Here is a 17,521-nt window from a genome sequence, read left to right as displayed (position 1 = left end):
TTTATGTTTTTTGTCTAAAAACTAGACTTATTTTCCTAGGTCATTTCGCTCATCAAGAAAATACATCTTTATTTAAGAATTTTTAGATATTTCTTAAATTTAGATGTTTTTTCTTGATGATTAAAACGACCTGGTTTTTAGACCAAAAATATCAAATTTAAGTGACTTTGTGCATAAAACAAGCAAAAAAAATCTGCCGAGGGGGTACACAAAAAAATCTTGAACATTTTTCTTAAACACTAAATTCAAGAAAATATCATGAAAAATACGCTTACCCCATTGGCAGATTTCTTTGCATGTTTTATGCACAAAATCACTTAAATTTAATATTTTTGGTCTAAAAACTAGACTTATTTTCTTGGGTCATTTTACTCATCAAAAAAAAGCATCTTGATTTAAGAATTTTCAAAGATTCTTACTGAAAACAAGACAAAAATACTAAGAAATGTTTTTCTTGAAAATATATTAACAGTAAATGTAAATTTTTATGTGAACTATCCAATGAACAATGCTTTGGGGACAAATTTGTCTTCTGCTAAATGTGACAAATGTTACCTTTGTTGACTAAAAGATGTCTGTTTTTATGTCTCACCTCAAACAAACGGTTGCACTCTGTGATCATGTGTGCCAGGCCTTGTGTGGCAGCCAGGTTTTCATTCAGGTCCTTTTGGTCTGGTCTACCTGTGGCAATCTTTTTCTGCATCTGCATAGCTCTGTATGGACAAATAAGACAATGCTTTGAGTGGCATGATAAAGTCATGTGATCAAGTCATACAAATATTAGTTTAGAACTGATTAACTGCATCAATTTTGTCCCTAAAGAAGTTGATTTTTATATGACTAAGTAGCATTAAATAAAAATCATGGTATGTTATAGCACAGACACACAGATCTACCTTGGTGTCAGATTTTCCTTCTTAAGAATATTTAGATGAAAGAGTGAAGGTGCCAGACACACTGCGATATTCATGGGCGTCATCTGATTCTCCTGCACGGAGGAAGTGACATCACTCAGGAAGCAGAGGAGGGTCTGTAAGACCTCTCGGTTCTCATCTGACATCAGCATGATGGCGGCTTGCACAGCCTGCAAGCGCTGCTCTTTAGGCACATCTGCAGAAAGAGGAAGTGATGAGATGAAATCTGTATTTCTCTTCCTGAATGCATCAGTAGGAGAATCTGAATTTAGGGATTCTTACATTGATAAATATGGAGGAAGGTTTCACCCAGTTTACTGGTTAATAGAGGCTCAGGCAAATCTCTGAAGAACTGTTTCACCATATCTGCCACGTCATATGCAGACTGGTCCTCATAGTTAACGTCGTCTGGAGAACTCTCGTTCATTTGTCTAAGAGCTTGGATTCGAGACTTCACACCCGACTTGCGAAAAAGACCCACCTGAGACACAATTGTAAATAGAAAGAACTAAAGTTGAGTGATCATGAGAAAATTGAGATATCATGTGCATAAAAACAAATCTGTGCCAAAAAAATATAAATTAAAAGAGGTTGACGGACCTGGTCGAGGCACTGGCTCCTGAGGTAGCGTAAAGCCTGCTGCACACCGAGAGGTAGAGGCTGACCGAAGCGCTGTACATGTACAATGAGAGGAACACCAAACACGTTTTTATCCTTATAATCTGGAACCTTCATCCTCTTCATAAACTTTGGCACAGACCTGAGGCACACACAAAAAAACAGATGAGCATCTACTTTCCACTGGTGTTTAAAGTTTCTTTTAAAAGGGATTTTTATGCTATAACAACAGTGACCACTAGAGGGAGTGCGAGTTAGGCTTTACTGTTGCAACCTCAATGAGGTAATCGCCACACACACAGAGAGACAGAAGCGTTAGGCTACAGTAAAGCAATCTCATAGGATCTGATGATGTGACACAATGTTTCCAGCCAGTACTGGCTTCTTACCAGGTCCAGCCGTGTTTGTTGGACATGGAGTACTTCTCCATGATGGCAGTGAGGCGGAGTAAGGAAAATTTCTGCAGTAGACTAAGCCGAGCTGCTGACTGACTGGTGATCTGGAGACAAGCGACCGAATGGCTGAGGCGTTTGGAAATCTGAAAGCTGGGCCATCGCAAGCTAAACACAGAACAGGGACATATTTAGGACTCAAACTTGAACGAGAATTCGAAACAAAGCACCTTATAATAATAATAACAACAATAAATATAATAATAATAATAATAATAATAAATATAATAATAATAATAATATAAATAATGAAAATAAGTATAACAATAATAATAATAATAATAATATCAATATAATAATAATAATAATAATAATGACAATAGCAATAATACTAATGATAATATCAATAATAATAATAATAACAACAACAACAATAATCATCATAATCATAATAATATCAATAATGAAAATAATAATACTATCAATAATAATAATAATAACAACGATAATAATAATAATAATATGTTGTTGTTATAGTTATTATTATTATTATTAAATAATAAATAAAATAAGTGCTGCTTCATTGGTTGTAGTACTAGTTGTAATAATAATACTATAGACATTTATTTAGTATTATTATAACTATTATTAATATTATTATTATTATTATTATTAGTGGTGGTAGTGGTAGTAGTAGTTGTAGTAGTAGTAAATTGAACAATTATCTGTAATTCACATAAATTTATTAATTTAATTTAATTTAGAAAATCGGTTTAAGTACTGCATTTAAAGATACAGTGTGGGTTTTTAGCGGCATCTAGCAGTGAGATTGCGAATTGCAACCGACATCAATTTCGAAACGCAAAGAGAAGCTACGGTAGCTGCCACAGGACAAAAAAATTGTCGTCTGAGACAACGTGGGGACAAAATACGCTCTGTAGAACAGTTTTTCCATTTAGGGCTACTGTAGAAACATGACGGCGACTTCCGTGTAAGGAGACCCGGTGTTTTACGTAGATAAAAATTGCTAATTTAAAGGAAATAAAAACAATACAGTTCATTACGTAAGTCTTTATCCTTCTAAAAGTCCCACATTGCACCTTTAAATAACAAAATAATAGAAGAAAATAATAAAAAATAAAGAAGGATTTTCTTTAAATGTATCATTCTTACTTTCCTATCAAAACTTTTCTATAAAAAATGTGTGAATGTAAGACATCCTACAGCTTGTAAAATCATACCGGTTTGGTCTGGTTAGCGAAGCCCCTACCCCCGAGTCTCTCCTCTCCCTCATGCCTATGGATTCGTTTTCATTAAGCGATACCCCGTCTCTGTCTCCATCACTAGAGGTGGCCTGACCCTCCAGCACTGAATGTCCCTCAAAATCCAACGTGATCTGACTGGACGAGTGCAGGCCTCCCTGCCTCTCACCATCAAGATCAACTCGCTCCTGCCCTGAGCTTTCACTGCTGGGCAGCACATTCTTGGACCAATGGTCCACGATCTGCTGAAGACCGTTTACATGCTGTAAAATATCATCCAAATGTGGGAAAAGGTCTTCTTTTTCCAAGTCTATGAGATCGCCGGTGCTGGCGTACAGGTGCGATCCGGGTACATTGTCATAAATGCTGACCTGACTACCTCGGGTGCAGCATTGGGTGACGGGACGAGGTTCTTTGATGCTGGGCTGATGTTGGACATCTAAGTCCATGCTTTCTGAGTGCCAGTGGATGGAGGTTGCTGTTGAGGGTGCTAGACTCTCTATGGACAAAGCTTTAGGAAAAGTTCCAGGTTTATGGTCTTCGGGAATATGCACAACCAGGTCCTCGTAGGAGCGAAACTCATTGCGACGGTTCTGCTGAGCCACACGTTTACCCTGGATGACACTGGAGAACACATCCAGGTCTTCTAGGTACATCCCACTGCGCTTGTGATCGGCCCGGTGTACACTGCGTTCCTTCAGATTCGGTGTACTGACGGTACTCCCACTTGATTGGCTGCCACTACCCTCACTGCTGGATTGCGAGGTCAACCCCATGCCGAAGCGTGGTTCTGCCAAAATCGCGTCCCCGTTGATGATCTCCACGCAGCGGAGAGCTTTCACAGCCTGGGGTTCTTGTTGGAGGACCGGGGCGCTTATAACAAGACTTCTGTTTCCTAGGCTCCCCATCGCTCCACGTAACTGCAACGCCTCCATGCGGCGTAAGAATTCCTTGGCACGCATCCGTCCTTGCTTCGCATGCTTTGCAGGAAGAGACCCATAGCTGGAAAGATCTGGAGAAAGGTGGGCAATGCCCAACGATGTGCGATCGGGCATGGCGGCGGAGTCAGAGTACGTACGGTGCGAGCCGTCCGATTCTTCCGCGCTGTACGTTCGGACGGCGCTAACACTGCTGCTCTCGCTGTGGAGCGACGAGACCTCCGGCTCGCTCAGATCTGTCAGAACGCTCTCGCTGCTGGCGGTCGTTCGCAGGGCTAAGTTCTCCCCTGGGTTCCTGTTCTCCACACCCCTTAGTAGCGTGTCGATGTCCTGTAGCCTGGACCAGCGGCGACTGCTCCATTCAAAGGTCCATTTGTCACTGATGGCGAAGAGGTCGTCTTCATCTGAGTCTTCATTCTGCAGAAGAGATCTGATAGTGAGACTATTTCATTTTTAATGCCCTAAATTAGCACCTTTGGTTGAACTAACATTGCACAGATATAAGGTTGAACCACAATGCCACATTTGTTACCCTTTCCTTAAAAACTAGGTTAACATCTCAAACTAATTATGAGATTATGAGTATCAATGTTTGATTTAAACGTTGTTTACATATTGATACATATGGCCTTTCTCAGTCAATAAAATAAAATACCTTAAGCTGTATATATTCATGTTGCACTAAAAAAGTAGTACCCACTTCAGTCTTAGGAAAGCTCTTTCTTTCTTTCTTTCTGTCCCTCTCTCTATTTTCCGTTTCCAAAAATCCAGAACCCCCACAGGTAACAGTTTAGATTCACACAAATTGCTTTTTTGCTTTTCAAAGGGCACATTCCTTCCTCTGTTAGATGATTGCATAACACAAAATATCACTTTCCATCCAATATCCTTAGGAGGTACAATAAAGAGATACTTAAGAAGTAATAAAAAAGTTACATCAGTTCACCCATAACAATGGACTTTCTCACATATCATGTTTAATGGGGCAAAAAAAGGAGCTGTTTTCACAGCACTCGGCCCAAGTATTTTCATACTGTAGCTTTTATACGAGTATAACCCTCCTAATTCCATCAGTAGGTAACATCAAAACCACTATAATATGAAACCATAAATAACAATGAAGCGTTACTGGATGGTCAGACAGGTATTATTCACTTACTTTTTTCTTGGGAAGGTTAACATCGAGTTTCATGGAAGCACACTTGTTTAACGTATTAAGTCGCCTAGATGGAAAGAAAGAAAAGGGGACAAATTTATAAAGTCATTCTATCCTTCCGACCAATGATATGGACGCCATACCAGCCCTTCCCCTATCATAATGAGATATATGTCTCCTCTATCCACTCAGCTCTGCCCGGTGGAAAACCAAATTAAACACAATATAATTGGTCAATGTCCTTCTCGCTCTCCTAGTTGCATGTTTTCAATTGGCAGCAAACTAGGGTTGTCATGGTGTTCAATGGTTCCAGGTGCCACACTCTTGCAGATCTAAAAGACCTTGTTTTTTCCCATTTATAGCTTGCTTTCCCCTTTGATGTTTTACCAAAACTTTCAGAATAGAACAGAGGCTCTTTATACAATGATGCCGAGCTGAAAGTAGAGCAACCTTGGATGTTCTGAGCTTTTGACTTTAGGTTCACCTTAACTCTTTCCCCACCATTGACGAGTTATCTCGTCAATTAAGAGAAAACATTTTTTTGCAAGAATTTTTATGTTAATCTGCAATACTGTGATTGTCCACTAGATGATCCACTAACCCAATTTATAAAAAAATTAAGCCAAAATGTTATTTAATAATTTTACACTCCGTGTATGTTTTGATAATCGTTCTAAATCTGATCTCTAACAAATTCCTTCACAAAAAATTGCTAAAAAAATATTTTTAAAGAAAAATACCCATATTTAACTCTTTCGCCGCCAGCGTTTTTTTTTTTTAAGTTGCCAGCCAGCGCCAGCGTTTTTCATGATTTTCACAAAAGTTTAATGCCTTCCAGAAAATGATCTTCTTTAAATATATAAACATACAATATACCAAATGAAAGAGCAGACCCTCTGCTTTCAAACAAAAAAAAACCGTTTCATCCTACCTTTAGTGGTTCTTTTGTAATCATCTTTTGAATATGGGTAGGTTTCTGCAAAAACACCACATTTTGAGTAAAAAGCAGAGATAATTCAATTTTTGTGACGGACTTTTCATAGAGATCCCATTCAGAGCGATCTTTAAAACAGACACGGACATGCAGCCGCTTGCCATAGGGCAATACTTCCGGGTTTAAAAAGTTGCGGAAGGGATAATAGCGGTATTGCGGAAAGACGGAAATACTCGTCATTGGCAGGGAAGCGTTTTCTCTTGATTGACGTCTTGGTTGATGAGATATCTCGTCAATGGCGGCGAAAGAGTTAAGCGTTTATAAGCAGAGAAAGAATATAGATATGATGAAACGTTTTTCCCCTGTTTTGTTTGTTTGTTTGTTTATTGTTTGTTTGAAGCAGAGGGTCTCTTCTTTCATTTGATATATTTGTATGTTTATATATTTTTAGAAGAAAATTTTCCTGAAAGGCATTTTGTGAAACTTTTGTGAAAATCATAAAAATGCTGCCGGGCAACTTTTAAAAAAAAATGGTTGTCAGGGAATGAGTTAAAGAAGAAGTTTGAACCTTAACAAGGTGAAGCGACAACATTTTTATGTATAATCAATAAAACTGTAAAAGTATCTACATTTGTACATTTTATTTTCATTCAATAGTAAATGTGAGAGTTGTTGTGTGTATGCATTAGCACTGCAAACGTTGTGCATTTGATTGCAAGTGCACAGACATATTGATAAAAGCGTCCACCAAATACAATAACGTTGCGGTGAATTGCTTTGAGTTTGCTTGGGTTTTGGGGTAATTGTTTTGTGTATGTTTGCTGGCCAAAAAGTTTCATATTCATGCATAAATCTTAATCTGGAAGTGTGAGGGATAAATGTAAAATAAAACATTGCGTGCGTCAAGCATGCATGGAAACGTTGTTTGTGATAAACGTGACTTTTATGACTTGTTATATTGTTCAGTGGTATGCAATTGTGCTGTGCTGATGAAATGTAGCAACTAATCTCCCAGCCGAACATTAAAACTAAGCAATTTACAAACAAAAACAAGTCAATAAAACAGGCCGACTATGAATTATTTTAGTAAGATAAAGCACTTTATAGGCATGTTGTAATATTCACCGTTAGAACAAAGTTAATGGGACAATTATAATGGCTTCTATATTTTATATGTATAATCAGGGTGCGATTTTGTGGGGGGATAGGAAAGATTTACCCCTCCTCTGGTCTTTATATCCCTGCCTCTGATAAATAATTTTTTAATCCTTGGTGGGAACAAAAATGTATCCCCCCCATAATTAATGGTCATCAAACGACTATATAAAACGCCTAAAATAAAGATATTTAAAGGGACACTCCACTTTTTTTGAAAATATACTAATTTTCCAGCTCCCCTAGAGTTAAACATTTGATTTTTACCGTTTAGGAATCCATTCATCTGATCTCCGTGTGAAAACTTTAGCATAGCTTAGCACAATCCATTGATTCAGATTAGACCATTGGCATTGCGCTAAAAATAACCAAAGAGTTATTTTTCCTATTTAAAACTTGACTCTTCTGTAGTTACATGGTGTATAAGACCGACAGAAAATTAAAGGTTGCGATTTTCTAGACACATATGGCTAGGAACTCTACTCTCATCCTGGATTATCTAGGATTTCAGTGCGAAAACAGCCAAATAATAAATAAAAAGGATTCCAAGCAGCATATCTTCGTATTTTACATGACCGCTACAAAACCAAAAAAAAATTACCATTGAGAATGAGACAGCAGAAAGTGCTGTTGTTAGGTTCGAGAGGAACTCCCAGAATGACACAGGAATGCAAAAAAAGAGGTCAAAATCCATCATCAAACAGACTATTTTATTATCTTGTCCAAGAAGGCATATAGCCTTTTTATTGTTATATTGAGAGTACATTGTGCATTGCATTTTTTCTTTAAAATATTATGATATTTATCTAGTGAAAATCATAAAAAATGAATGCATTCTGGCATGTAAAGTTCGGTTCAAATCGCACTCAATCATTTTTGAGGCACGACTTCATCGACTTCCTTATCAGTAAATAGTAGCGTGTCACATGTTAGATAAAGATTAAAGATGTTACCATAAATTTGCATCTTACAAGCATGTGGTGCTAGAATTGTTTATAGAGTCGTTCCCCTGCCTTAAGGAAAGTGAGAAGTCAAGGGGCGAGGTGGGAATGTAGGTCATTGTTTTCTGTACAACAGCAAACAGGTTTGGAATTTCGATGAGATGCTTAAGGGTTGTTTAGAGTCACGGTAGTCCGAACCCCCCCTCTGCCCCCTGATCTCCTGCTGGGATAGTGTCCAAGCAACCCAAGTCACAGACAGCTTCTTTTCAACTTAATTTAGGAAAAAATTAGTGTCTAAACAAGAGTCAAAGAGTACATTTTGTACTTTAGTTCTGGGAACGCGTGATGACGGTGTAATTTACAAACTTGATAGTATTTACTTTTGCGTCATAAAAAGGATTGACATGAGAAAAACAAGTGCGGGCATGGAATTACTTGATGCAATGCGCAATGACATCAATAAAAAAGCGAATTGGCCGCTATATGGTAATCTGATACGAGCCAGTCCACTCGATGCTTCGTGTTTACTAGTGTGCTAACTATCAAGCAAATCCCTTTTGGTAAGCGTCAGGCCCACAGCCCGACAAAAAGACCTTATGCTAATGCCATCACCTTGTTTCCATGCCAGTACACAGCTTGAGTAAAGTCTCTCTTTATCCATTCAAATTCCACTTAAGTGGACGTTTTACATTATTCATTAGGTTCAAGGACAAAGACGACACAGTTTCTTACCGGCATAGAGGTTCCACAAGGTCTTTGTCCAAGAAGTCGTGGTCTTTCTTTACAGGAGATATGTCAATTGGAAATTGGGAATCTGTGAGGAAACATTTCAACAATCAGATCCATTATTGCAAAGTGCTGGAAAAAGCACAAGTGATATTCATTGTAAGCGCTGTAATGATTTCATTCTGATTGGTTAATAGGCCAATTTTTGCATGTTCACGGTGAAAACAGAGGAATCCAGGCGCCCACATTCTGAAAAAAAAAAACACATTCTTTCCAGAGCAAAAACCATGGCAAAGAGAGAGTAGCTAACTTGTTTTAGACTTCCAGATGCTAATAAAATAGGACAGGCTTTGCCCCCCCCAAAACTGAACTTGGCCTTGACAACCCATTACATCTTCCACTTAATATGGCTTTCAACTTATGTAACAGTGTGAACAGATCCAAGCCCTGCAGAAGCCGACATTCCTCTGGTATGATTAAATGTTTCATCATATTTTTTCCTTTGTGGAATGACACTGCAGAAGTAAAAAAAAACACAGATAAAGAATCGCTGTGTTCTGGCTGTGAATCACTGAAAATACCAAAACAACTCTTATAAAGAGATGCATTATAGGACGACTCTGGTTCTGCTCTTTGATTCATTATGTGACCAAAAGGGCTCTTTTAAATGTAAAAAGAATGGATTGCATAATAGCGTGTTATGTTTCTTAGATAATATGCTGCTACTAGGGGTGGGTGATAAGACCAAAATCTTATATCATGATAGGGTTCATTTTATATCATGATAACGATATGTATCAAGGTAGAGTTGTTTTCTTTTAATAAGGATTTTATGGTATTAAAATATTTAATGCCATAGAATATATATATATATATATATATATATATATATATATATATATATATATATATATATATATATATATATATATATATATATATATATATATATATATATATATATATATATATATACATATATATATATATATATATATAGCATTAAAACTGTATAAAAATGTTAACTGATGTGTCAAGTTTTTAAGGTGAACTCCTCTTCCACTTGAGCAATAGCGGGAAACTGCAGGATCTCTTCAACCTAAATAAAATTAAATCCTAATTTCTCGTTTTAAAGAAATTCGTCTTTTTACTTCATTCTGCTCAAAAACGCTCAAGATGGGTTTAGTGCCAAGAAAGGTCACAAACACTGAAGATGCCCAAAGAAGACATTAAGTCCTGAAATGTAATTTTTTTATTTTTTGTACATATTTCCTAAATTTTAAGACTTTTGCCCAAGACTTTTGCACTGTACTATACTTTTATATACTATTTTATATATATATATATATATATATATATATATATTATTAAGGGTAGAAAAGTGATTTAGGAGCAAAATTAGGTGACTTCCCCTTTAAGAAAAAAGTCTGTATACAATATACTGTTACACGTGCGTTTTCTTTATCAGCGGTTTTCTTTCTCTTAAGACCTAAATGGACGTGTTTATGAGGATACTTGCAAAGACTGGAATTTTAACGCATATGTGTATTTAATGCCAATAAAGCATCAAAAATGCTCACAAGCTTAATGAGCTCCTCGCACACAGAAACAGTGCATGAATTATTCACTGTTGTTTGTGTTTCAATGGATTCAATGGCTAGAATCACTTGCTTTAACGGAAAACACCACAGTTTTTCAATATTTTACTATGTTCTTACCTCAACTTAGATGAATTAATGCATACCTATCTTTATTCAATGCGTGCACTTAATCTTTGTATAGTGCGTCGTGAATGTGTTAGCATTTAGCCTAGCCCCATTCATTCCTTAGGATCCAAACAGGGATGAATTTAGAAGCCACCAAACACTTCCATGTTTTCTCTATTTAAAGACTGTTAGATAAGTAGTTACACAAGTAAGTATGGTGACACAAAATTAAATGTGGCGTTTTTTTAAACGGATAAAATATGCAAACTAAATTGTATGGCACTTAGTTTGCAGCACTTCGACCTCGAGTGTAGTAATATTGACGGAAGGTCTTCCACTAGTGCTCTTCCACTAACTATAACAATAACGATAAAGTCTATAACCCTACCCATTTTGAAGCTGCAACAAAAAAGCGAGTCGAGTCAAGTCGTGCCGAGCCTAGTCGTACCACGCACTGGAAAAGGGCCATTAGAGTATTCCCACTTCTTATCCAAAGACTAACACTCAAAAACGCTCACCAATAAGATCAATAGCGTTCACTAACAAACCAGGGACGTGAAATGAAAGTTTTTTTTAAAGCAAAACGAATGAAGGTTATTCCCATGACCTCTGTCTCTCTGAGGATGTTGTACTCTAGTACGTTTAAGTGGTACCATTCAGACAGCAAACCTGTCTGTGTCTCTCACGTTTCACATGAAAACTTTAAAGAGTTTGTTTTAGGGGGGCAAAAACTACAAATGAGACGTTCTCCGGCGAGGAACCGCAGGAGGAACCAATGAGTTACAATCAACACATCATTAGGTCTGGCATACATCAGAGTGCCTGTTAACACCAAACTGACTCAAACCCCAAACGAAACAAAATCCCACAGTAAAACTTGCACTTCTGTTAAGTCTTGCACTTTTGTGAGGTTTTGTGAAGCGTTACCTTCAAAGAGCTGGGCGTACTGAGGGAATCCTGCTGCACGTAGCCAGTCACAAGCCTCCTTCGCCTCGATTTCTGCAAGACACAAAACATGACTCATAATGCACCTTTTTATATATTTAAATACAAAGAAGGAACGAGATTAAGGACTGACTTATTGCCAAAACTATTTTTAGATGAACTTGAATGCTTCTTTCAAGATGAAGAGTACAGGGAGAGAAAGTAAGAGCATGTACGCGCAAGAGAGAGCGATGTATTACATAACATAATCAGTTCAATGTTATTTAATTCTGTTGCTCTTCCTGTCTCTGCATGAAGAAGGTTATTTCTGTAGGTCAGGAACTTGCAGGCTTACAAGCAATTTCACAGCCTATAAATTCTGCTCGTAATCCTACATGACATAAACCCGAGAAGAGCCCAAGATCTTCAGGATCATAAGACCTGTCACATACTGGCATCACAAGCCTCTTCGTATAACTAAAGACTGTTGACACGTCCCAGCATGCATCAGATGATGTATGACCAGGCCTATGGAAGTTTAACTTGATGTACTTAAATATCTGTGAACTTACGTAAACCTTTATGTGAAAAAGGCTTTTGTGACCACCAGCCTTGGAAAACCCTGGAATGCACGAAAAACAAGTACAAATATTGATTTGTGAGGCTGACGAACAAAACAAAACAGCCTGGTTCAGAGTTAACCAGAAGGCTCAAGGACACCCCAGTTTTGTATTCCAGATAAAAACTGAACAAACATGTAACAAGTGTTACATAACTTCTGCACACCGTGGTCACCAGACCGACATATAAACTGAATTTAATACAGCCAGACAGAGAGGGTCATTCAAGTCGATGTTTTGACTTGAAACGGCAAAATCTGATATTTACAAAACAATAAGACGACATTAACACATGCTTTCCATTGCTTAAGAATGAATCGCATTTCAAGCTACTATCGAGTTACTCAAGTTCATCGTCAACAAATCTGGAAAAGACCTCTGGGTATGTGCCAAGTACAGATATCAGTACCACATTATTGAACAGTTCTTAGGTAACCTCCAATTAGATTAAAATACTCGTGTAATACTTATCAAAGTTACAAGGAACAAGCAAGCCAATGGTAACAGTAATAAAAAGTGTGTTGATAACAAGACCATATCCATATATGAAGAGTTTGGTTCCAAACGAGATAAGTCCGTTTTTGAAATTTTGGTCAAAACATGTTTATTATTATGTTATCATGTTTTTATTGTGTTTTATTGTGCTACTTAGCTGTATTTTTGTACAGGGTTTCCCGCAGCACTTTGCAGTTTGGGCAGCCCGCCTAAGCTGGAAAACCCTACCGCCTTAAACTAGGTCGTCCAAAAAAATAATAACTTGCTGCACAAAAGGCCGTCAAGTGCATCTCGGAGAACGGTTGCAAGCACGCCACACGGCCACGTGAGAGAAAGATAACTAGTAGCCAGTTGATAAAACAGATCGGAGAATAGCGCGGGTGCAGCTTCATACTGCAAGTGTGCATGCGCGCCACATGGCCAAAATGGTCGGAGGATAGCCAGTTGATGAAATGCGTGTCTGTGAGAACTGTTAGTGGACTTGTAAATGTTTTGGGTTTATTTAAGCCTGTTATTGTATTAGTCTATAGTTCTTGCAAATTTAAAGTGAGTTAGCTGTTGATTTTGTTGTAAGAGCAACCTGCTAGCTAGGTTTCACGTGCCTGTTAATTCTATATAATTGTTGAGCGCACTTGCTCATGTTATTTATGTGCATCATTTGCATGCTACAGTAGTTACACTCCTTTAAGATAATGTAATTAATAGTTTGAAAAAAATCAGTTTTTACAATCTTCGCGCTACCTATCATCGTTCGCCAGACGTTCTACAAATCTTCTTCAGTTTGTGTTTATTAACCCTTTAGTTTCACTTTATCACGCAGATATTTTCGTTAGAGATATCCATTAAAAAATCATTAATAATCTAGTATGTGTTCATTTTCTGTCATAGTTTCTTCAAAATTAAGTTTTATTTGAGTGTTTTAAATAAAAAAAAATTCATTTTCATCATGACGCGTATGCCCCACCCCTTTGACTGCCACGCCCAACCCTACCACCTTAACTAACAAATTTTCTGCGGGAAACCCTGTTTTAGTTATGAAGGCTTAAATCAAAACAAACCAACTGCAGTTTGATTGATATTAATTGGAATCTACAATAAAAAAACAAGATTTTTGAAAATTTTAAAAAGTTATCTCGTGATATGCACATTTTTTCGTATATCACAACCATATGAAATCTCACCTAGCTCATCAACACAGCCCCTGCATTTCTTAAGAATACTACTATCGAGTTACTCAAGTTCATTGTCAACAAATCTGGAAAAGACCTCCGGATATGTGCCAAGTACAGATATGAGTATCACATTATTTAACAGTTCTTAGGTAACCTTCAATTAGATTCAAATATTTGTGTAGTACTTATCAAAGTTACAAGGAACAAGCAAGTCAAAGGCAACAGTAGTAAAACAGTAGGCAACAATAAATTCCCTAACATGTTTATTATTAAGTTATCATGTTTTTATTGTGCTACTTAGCCGTATTTTTGAAGTTATGAAGGCTTAAATCAAAACAAACCAACTGCATTTTGATTGATATTAATTGGAATCTACAATAAAAAAAAAGATTTTTTACATTTTAAAAAGTTATCTCGTTTTGGAACCAAACTCTTCATATACATACATACATGCACATATGTCATTGACAAAATGTTGTTTAGTCACAAGCAATCTGTCAATCAAACAAATAAATTATTCATCCAATGTAACATCTCCAAAATGTTTTTGTATAACACAACCATATAAAATCTCACCTAGATCATCAACACAGCCCCTGTAAGCTCAGCTCTGGGTCACCTTAACCAAAGCATCTCCAAGCTTTAATATTTCTGAACAGAAGTAGCTCGACCTAATAAATACTTGTAATACAACGTTACAGCAACGCATCTTCATACCACTAAAGTTATGGGATTGAATCACAAGCCAGCTTGCTTGAGAATCATAGGGTCTCTGGTGGGCGGGGCCTCCACATGCCCGACCCCAGAGCGTGCGGAGAGAAACATCTGCGTCAGAGTTAACCACACTATGGGTTTACCTTACATCGTAAGGACGGTGACACTGATAACCTCCATGAGAATTCCTTTGCAGTCTCCACCCCACTAAAGTTACCTGGCCTTTGTGTTGACTCCTTTACTGAACAATAAGGTTTGTTTGGTTGTCGTACCGTATACAGCACCCGTGACCGTGAGTAGGTCAAAATACTTCATGCTGACGTTTTTTTAAGGCCTGTCACGAACTTTGTTATTTTGCCTATAGCAACCCAGAAAAACTCTAGCGCGAAAATAACAAACACAAGGTCTCTAGCAAGGCACACCAAATGTCCCTGAGCTTTTTTATAATATTATATTCATGTTTAGCAGGCAACTAAGATAGGCTTGACAATATGTGACCCTGCCTATGAAAATTCAGCTTAAGTTGTTTTTTATTTACTTGTTTCTACATAAAATCATCCTATATCATGTAAAGAACATTCTGCGAAAATATAATATTAATATATTTAATATTTACTGAGTAAAGCCAAGTCAAAGATTGAAATCAATGATTGAAATGAAACTTTGATGCTCCAAATCTCACAATAAGATAATAAGACTTTGGCAGGGTCACACTTGTGTTTAAAGTATTTTACGCAAGCGATTTAAACAGGAACATCAGAGAAAAAATTGATACTTAATAAAATAATTTACAAAATCTCCTAAGCTAATCACTACCACTTACACAGGTACACTACTGTATGTGGCGGTCAACATGTAACATGATTATTTGAAATATTTTATTAGCATATTTTTAACGAATGCAGCCATTTCGTAAGGAAAACCCATTTATTTTCGGTTTTAAGCAGACTGATCTCACGGAAAGTCGTGTTGTAGTCACGCAAATTTTTTATTAATTTATTCATGTCCATGGCACAAAATTCAGCTTTTTTGTGCCTTGAGCACGAACGTCTTTTTCGTGTCACTCAAATTTCTCTAAAGTAGTTTTTCATGTCCGTTGCACAACTTTCTTTTTTGTTTCATGCTATGTATTATTTTCTTACCATTGTCGCTTGGGGTTGGGATCACTTTCTCTTAGACATTCTAACCCCAACCCCAAGCGACAATGATTTAAAAATAGGGGGAAAAAATTTGAAACAATATATAAAATGATACGAAAAAAGTCGTCACAGACACGAAAAATTATTTATAGAAATTTGTGCACAAAAACTACATTCGTGCTCAAGGCACAAAAAAAGCTGAATTTCCTGCTATGGACACGAATAAATAAATTTTTTTTTTCGTAATTATAACACGACTTTTCATTAGATCATGTTGGTTTTAAGATAAGACAAGACATTCAGCTGTCACGAACACAATAATAGTTTTAATTAATTGTAAATATAATGTCATACAGTATATGTTATTAAAATACATTTTTATTTTTTACATTAAATATTGATTTGAATTAATTTATTAGCTTATTTTTAACCCTTATTTTTTCTGTTTTAAGCAGACTGATCTCACAGAAAGTTGTGTTGTAGTCACGCAAAATTGTAATAATTTATTCGTGTCCATGGCACAAAATTCAGCTTTATTTCATGCCTTTTCGTGTCTTTTTCCTGTCACTGGAATTTCTCTAAGTAGTTTTTGTGTCCGTTGCACGGCTTTCTTTTTTGTTTCATTTTATGTATTTATTTTTTCATTGTTTTTTCCTATTTTCTTACCATTGTCACTTGGGGTTGGGGTTAGAATCACTTTCTGTTACATTTTTAGACCCAACTCCAGGCAAAAATTGTTTAAAAAGCAGATGAAAAACATGTAGAAACCAATACATAAAAGTACATCCTTACCCAAACCCCGAATCTAACCCCAACCCCAAGCGACAATGATTTAAAAATAGCATTTTTTTAAAACAATACATAAAATGCATTGAAAAAGAAAGTCGTGCACGGACATAAAAAACTATATACAGAAATTTGTAAATCACATTTTTCGTAACAATAACACGACTTTCCGTTAGATCATGCTGATTTTAAGATAAGACAAGACATTTAACTGTCACAAACACACTATTAGTTTTAATATTTTTGTAAATATAATGTCATATATGTTATTAAAAGACATATTAGGATTTTTTTAGTAATATTAAACTGTACCTATCAAAATAATTTGCAGCATCCGGGTTACCGTGTGTTATTTGTTTTGAGCCGTAAATGTCGCGACTTGCAAATCAGAATCAGATATTCCAGTTAGCCATATAATAAGCAGCAACAACATGTATGCCATGAGCTTTTAGGTTGTTAGGTTAGTAAACAGGTGACATTCACCTGGTTCATATAGCGGTGAGGGAGGAGCCCTGGCCTGGTGCCAACCGGAGAACTCTCGCTAAATGCGATTCAATACGACACCCAAACTGCGTGCGGCATACAAAGGCTGCTACAACAATGCTTTTGAAATACAGTACGATGCTGATACAGTGCTAATAACTGAATGTCATTAAATATGTAAAAGGCAGCTTGCCAGCAGAATGACAGACACCCTTCATTCTCCTCTTAATAAAGCAATGTAAAAGTAATTGTTTTCTCTCCAGCAGAGCCATGGCACACGCTGGCACTTAAGCGAGTTGCACGTTCGGCTAATAACTCGACAGTCTTAGACATTTTTCACTGTGTTTAGCTTGGACAAAGGTGGATTTTGAAAATGATCAATAACATTTACATTTTTACAATATGTACATTGTAAAAACAGGCAGAATTATTGTGATGAAATGATT

General features: G+C 36.7%; 1 protein-coding gene across 6 annotated transcripts in view; it reads right to left on the bottom strand.

The window, feature by feature from the left end:
* stard13b (StAR related lipid transfer domain containing 13b) overlaps positions 1 to 17,521 on the bottom strand; it is a 97,601-nt gene that overhangs the window by 5,715 nt on the left and 74,365 nt on the right. For 5 of the 6 annotated variants that reach the window (XM_065280780.1, XM_065280783.2, XM_065280781.2 and 2 more), the window contains 9 exons: positions 11,670 to 11,741; positions 9,043 to 9,124; positions 5,284 to 5,347; positions 3,166 to 4,541; positions 1,922 to 2,092; positions 1,515 to 1,674; positions 1,197 to 1,395; positions 897 to 1,110; positions 593 to 713 (listed from right to left, as the gene is read on the bottom strand). In XM_065280780.1, the coding sequence (XP_065136852.1) occupies positions 593 to 713; positions 897 to 1,110; positions 1,197 to 1,395; positions 1,515 to 1,674; positions 1,922 to 2,092; positions 3,166 to 4,541; positions 5,284 to 5,347; positions 9,043 to 9,124; positions 11,670 to 11,741 (2,459 nt within the window). Of the gene's footprint in view, positions 1 to 592; positions 714 to 896; positions 1,111 to 1,196; positions 1,396 to 1,514; positions 1,675 to 1,921; positions 2,093 to 3,165; positions 4,542 to 5,283; positions 5,348 to 9,042; positions 9,125 to 11,669; positions 11,742 to 14,529; positions 14,671 to 17,521 lie in introns of those variants that run through there. The other variant, XM_065280787.2, reaches the window with a different exon arrangement.

This window comes from Paramisgurnus dabryanus, chromosome 8 (assembly GCF_030506205.2).
Source record: "Paramisgurnus dabryanus chromosome 8, PD_genome_1.1, whole genome shotgun sequence".
Taxonomy (NCBI): Eukaryota; Metazoa; Chordata; class Actinopteri; order Cypriniformes; family Cobitidae; genus Paramisgurnus; species Paramisgurnus dabryanus.
This window is presented reverse-complemented; position numbering and strand designations above follow the sequence as displayed.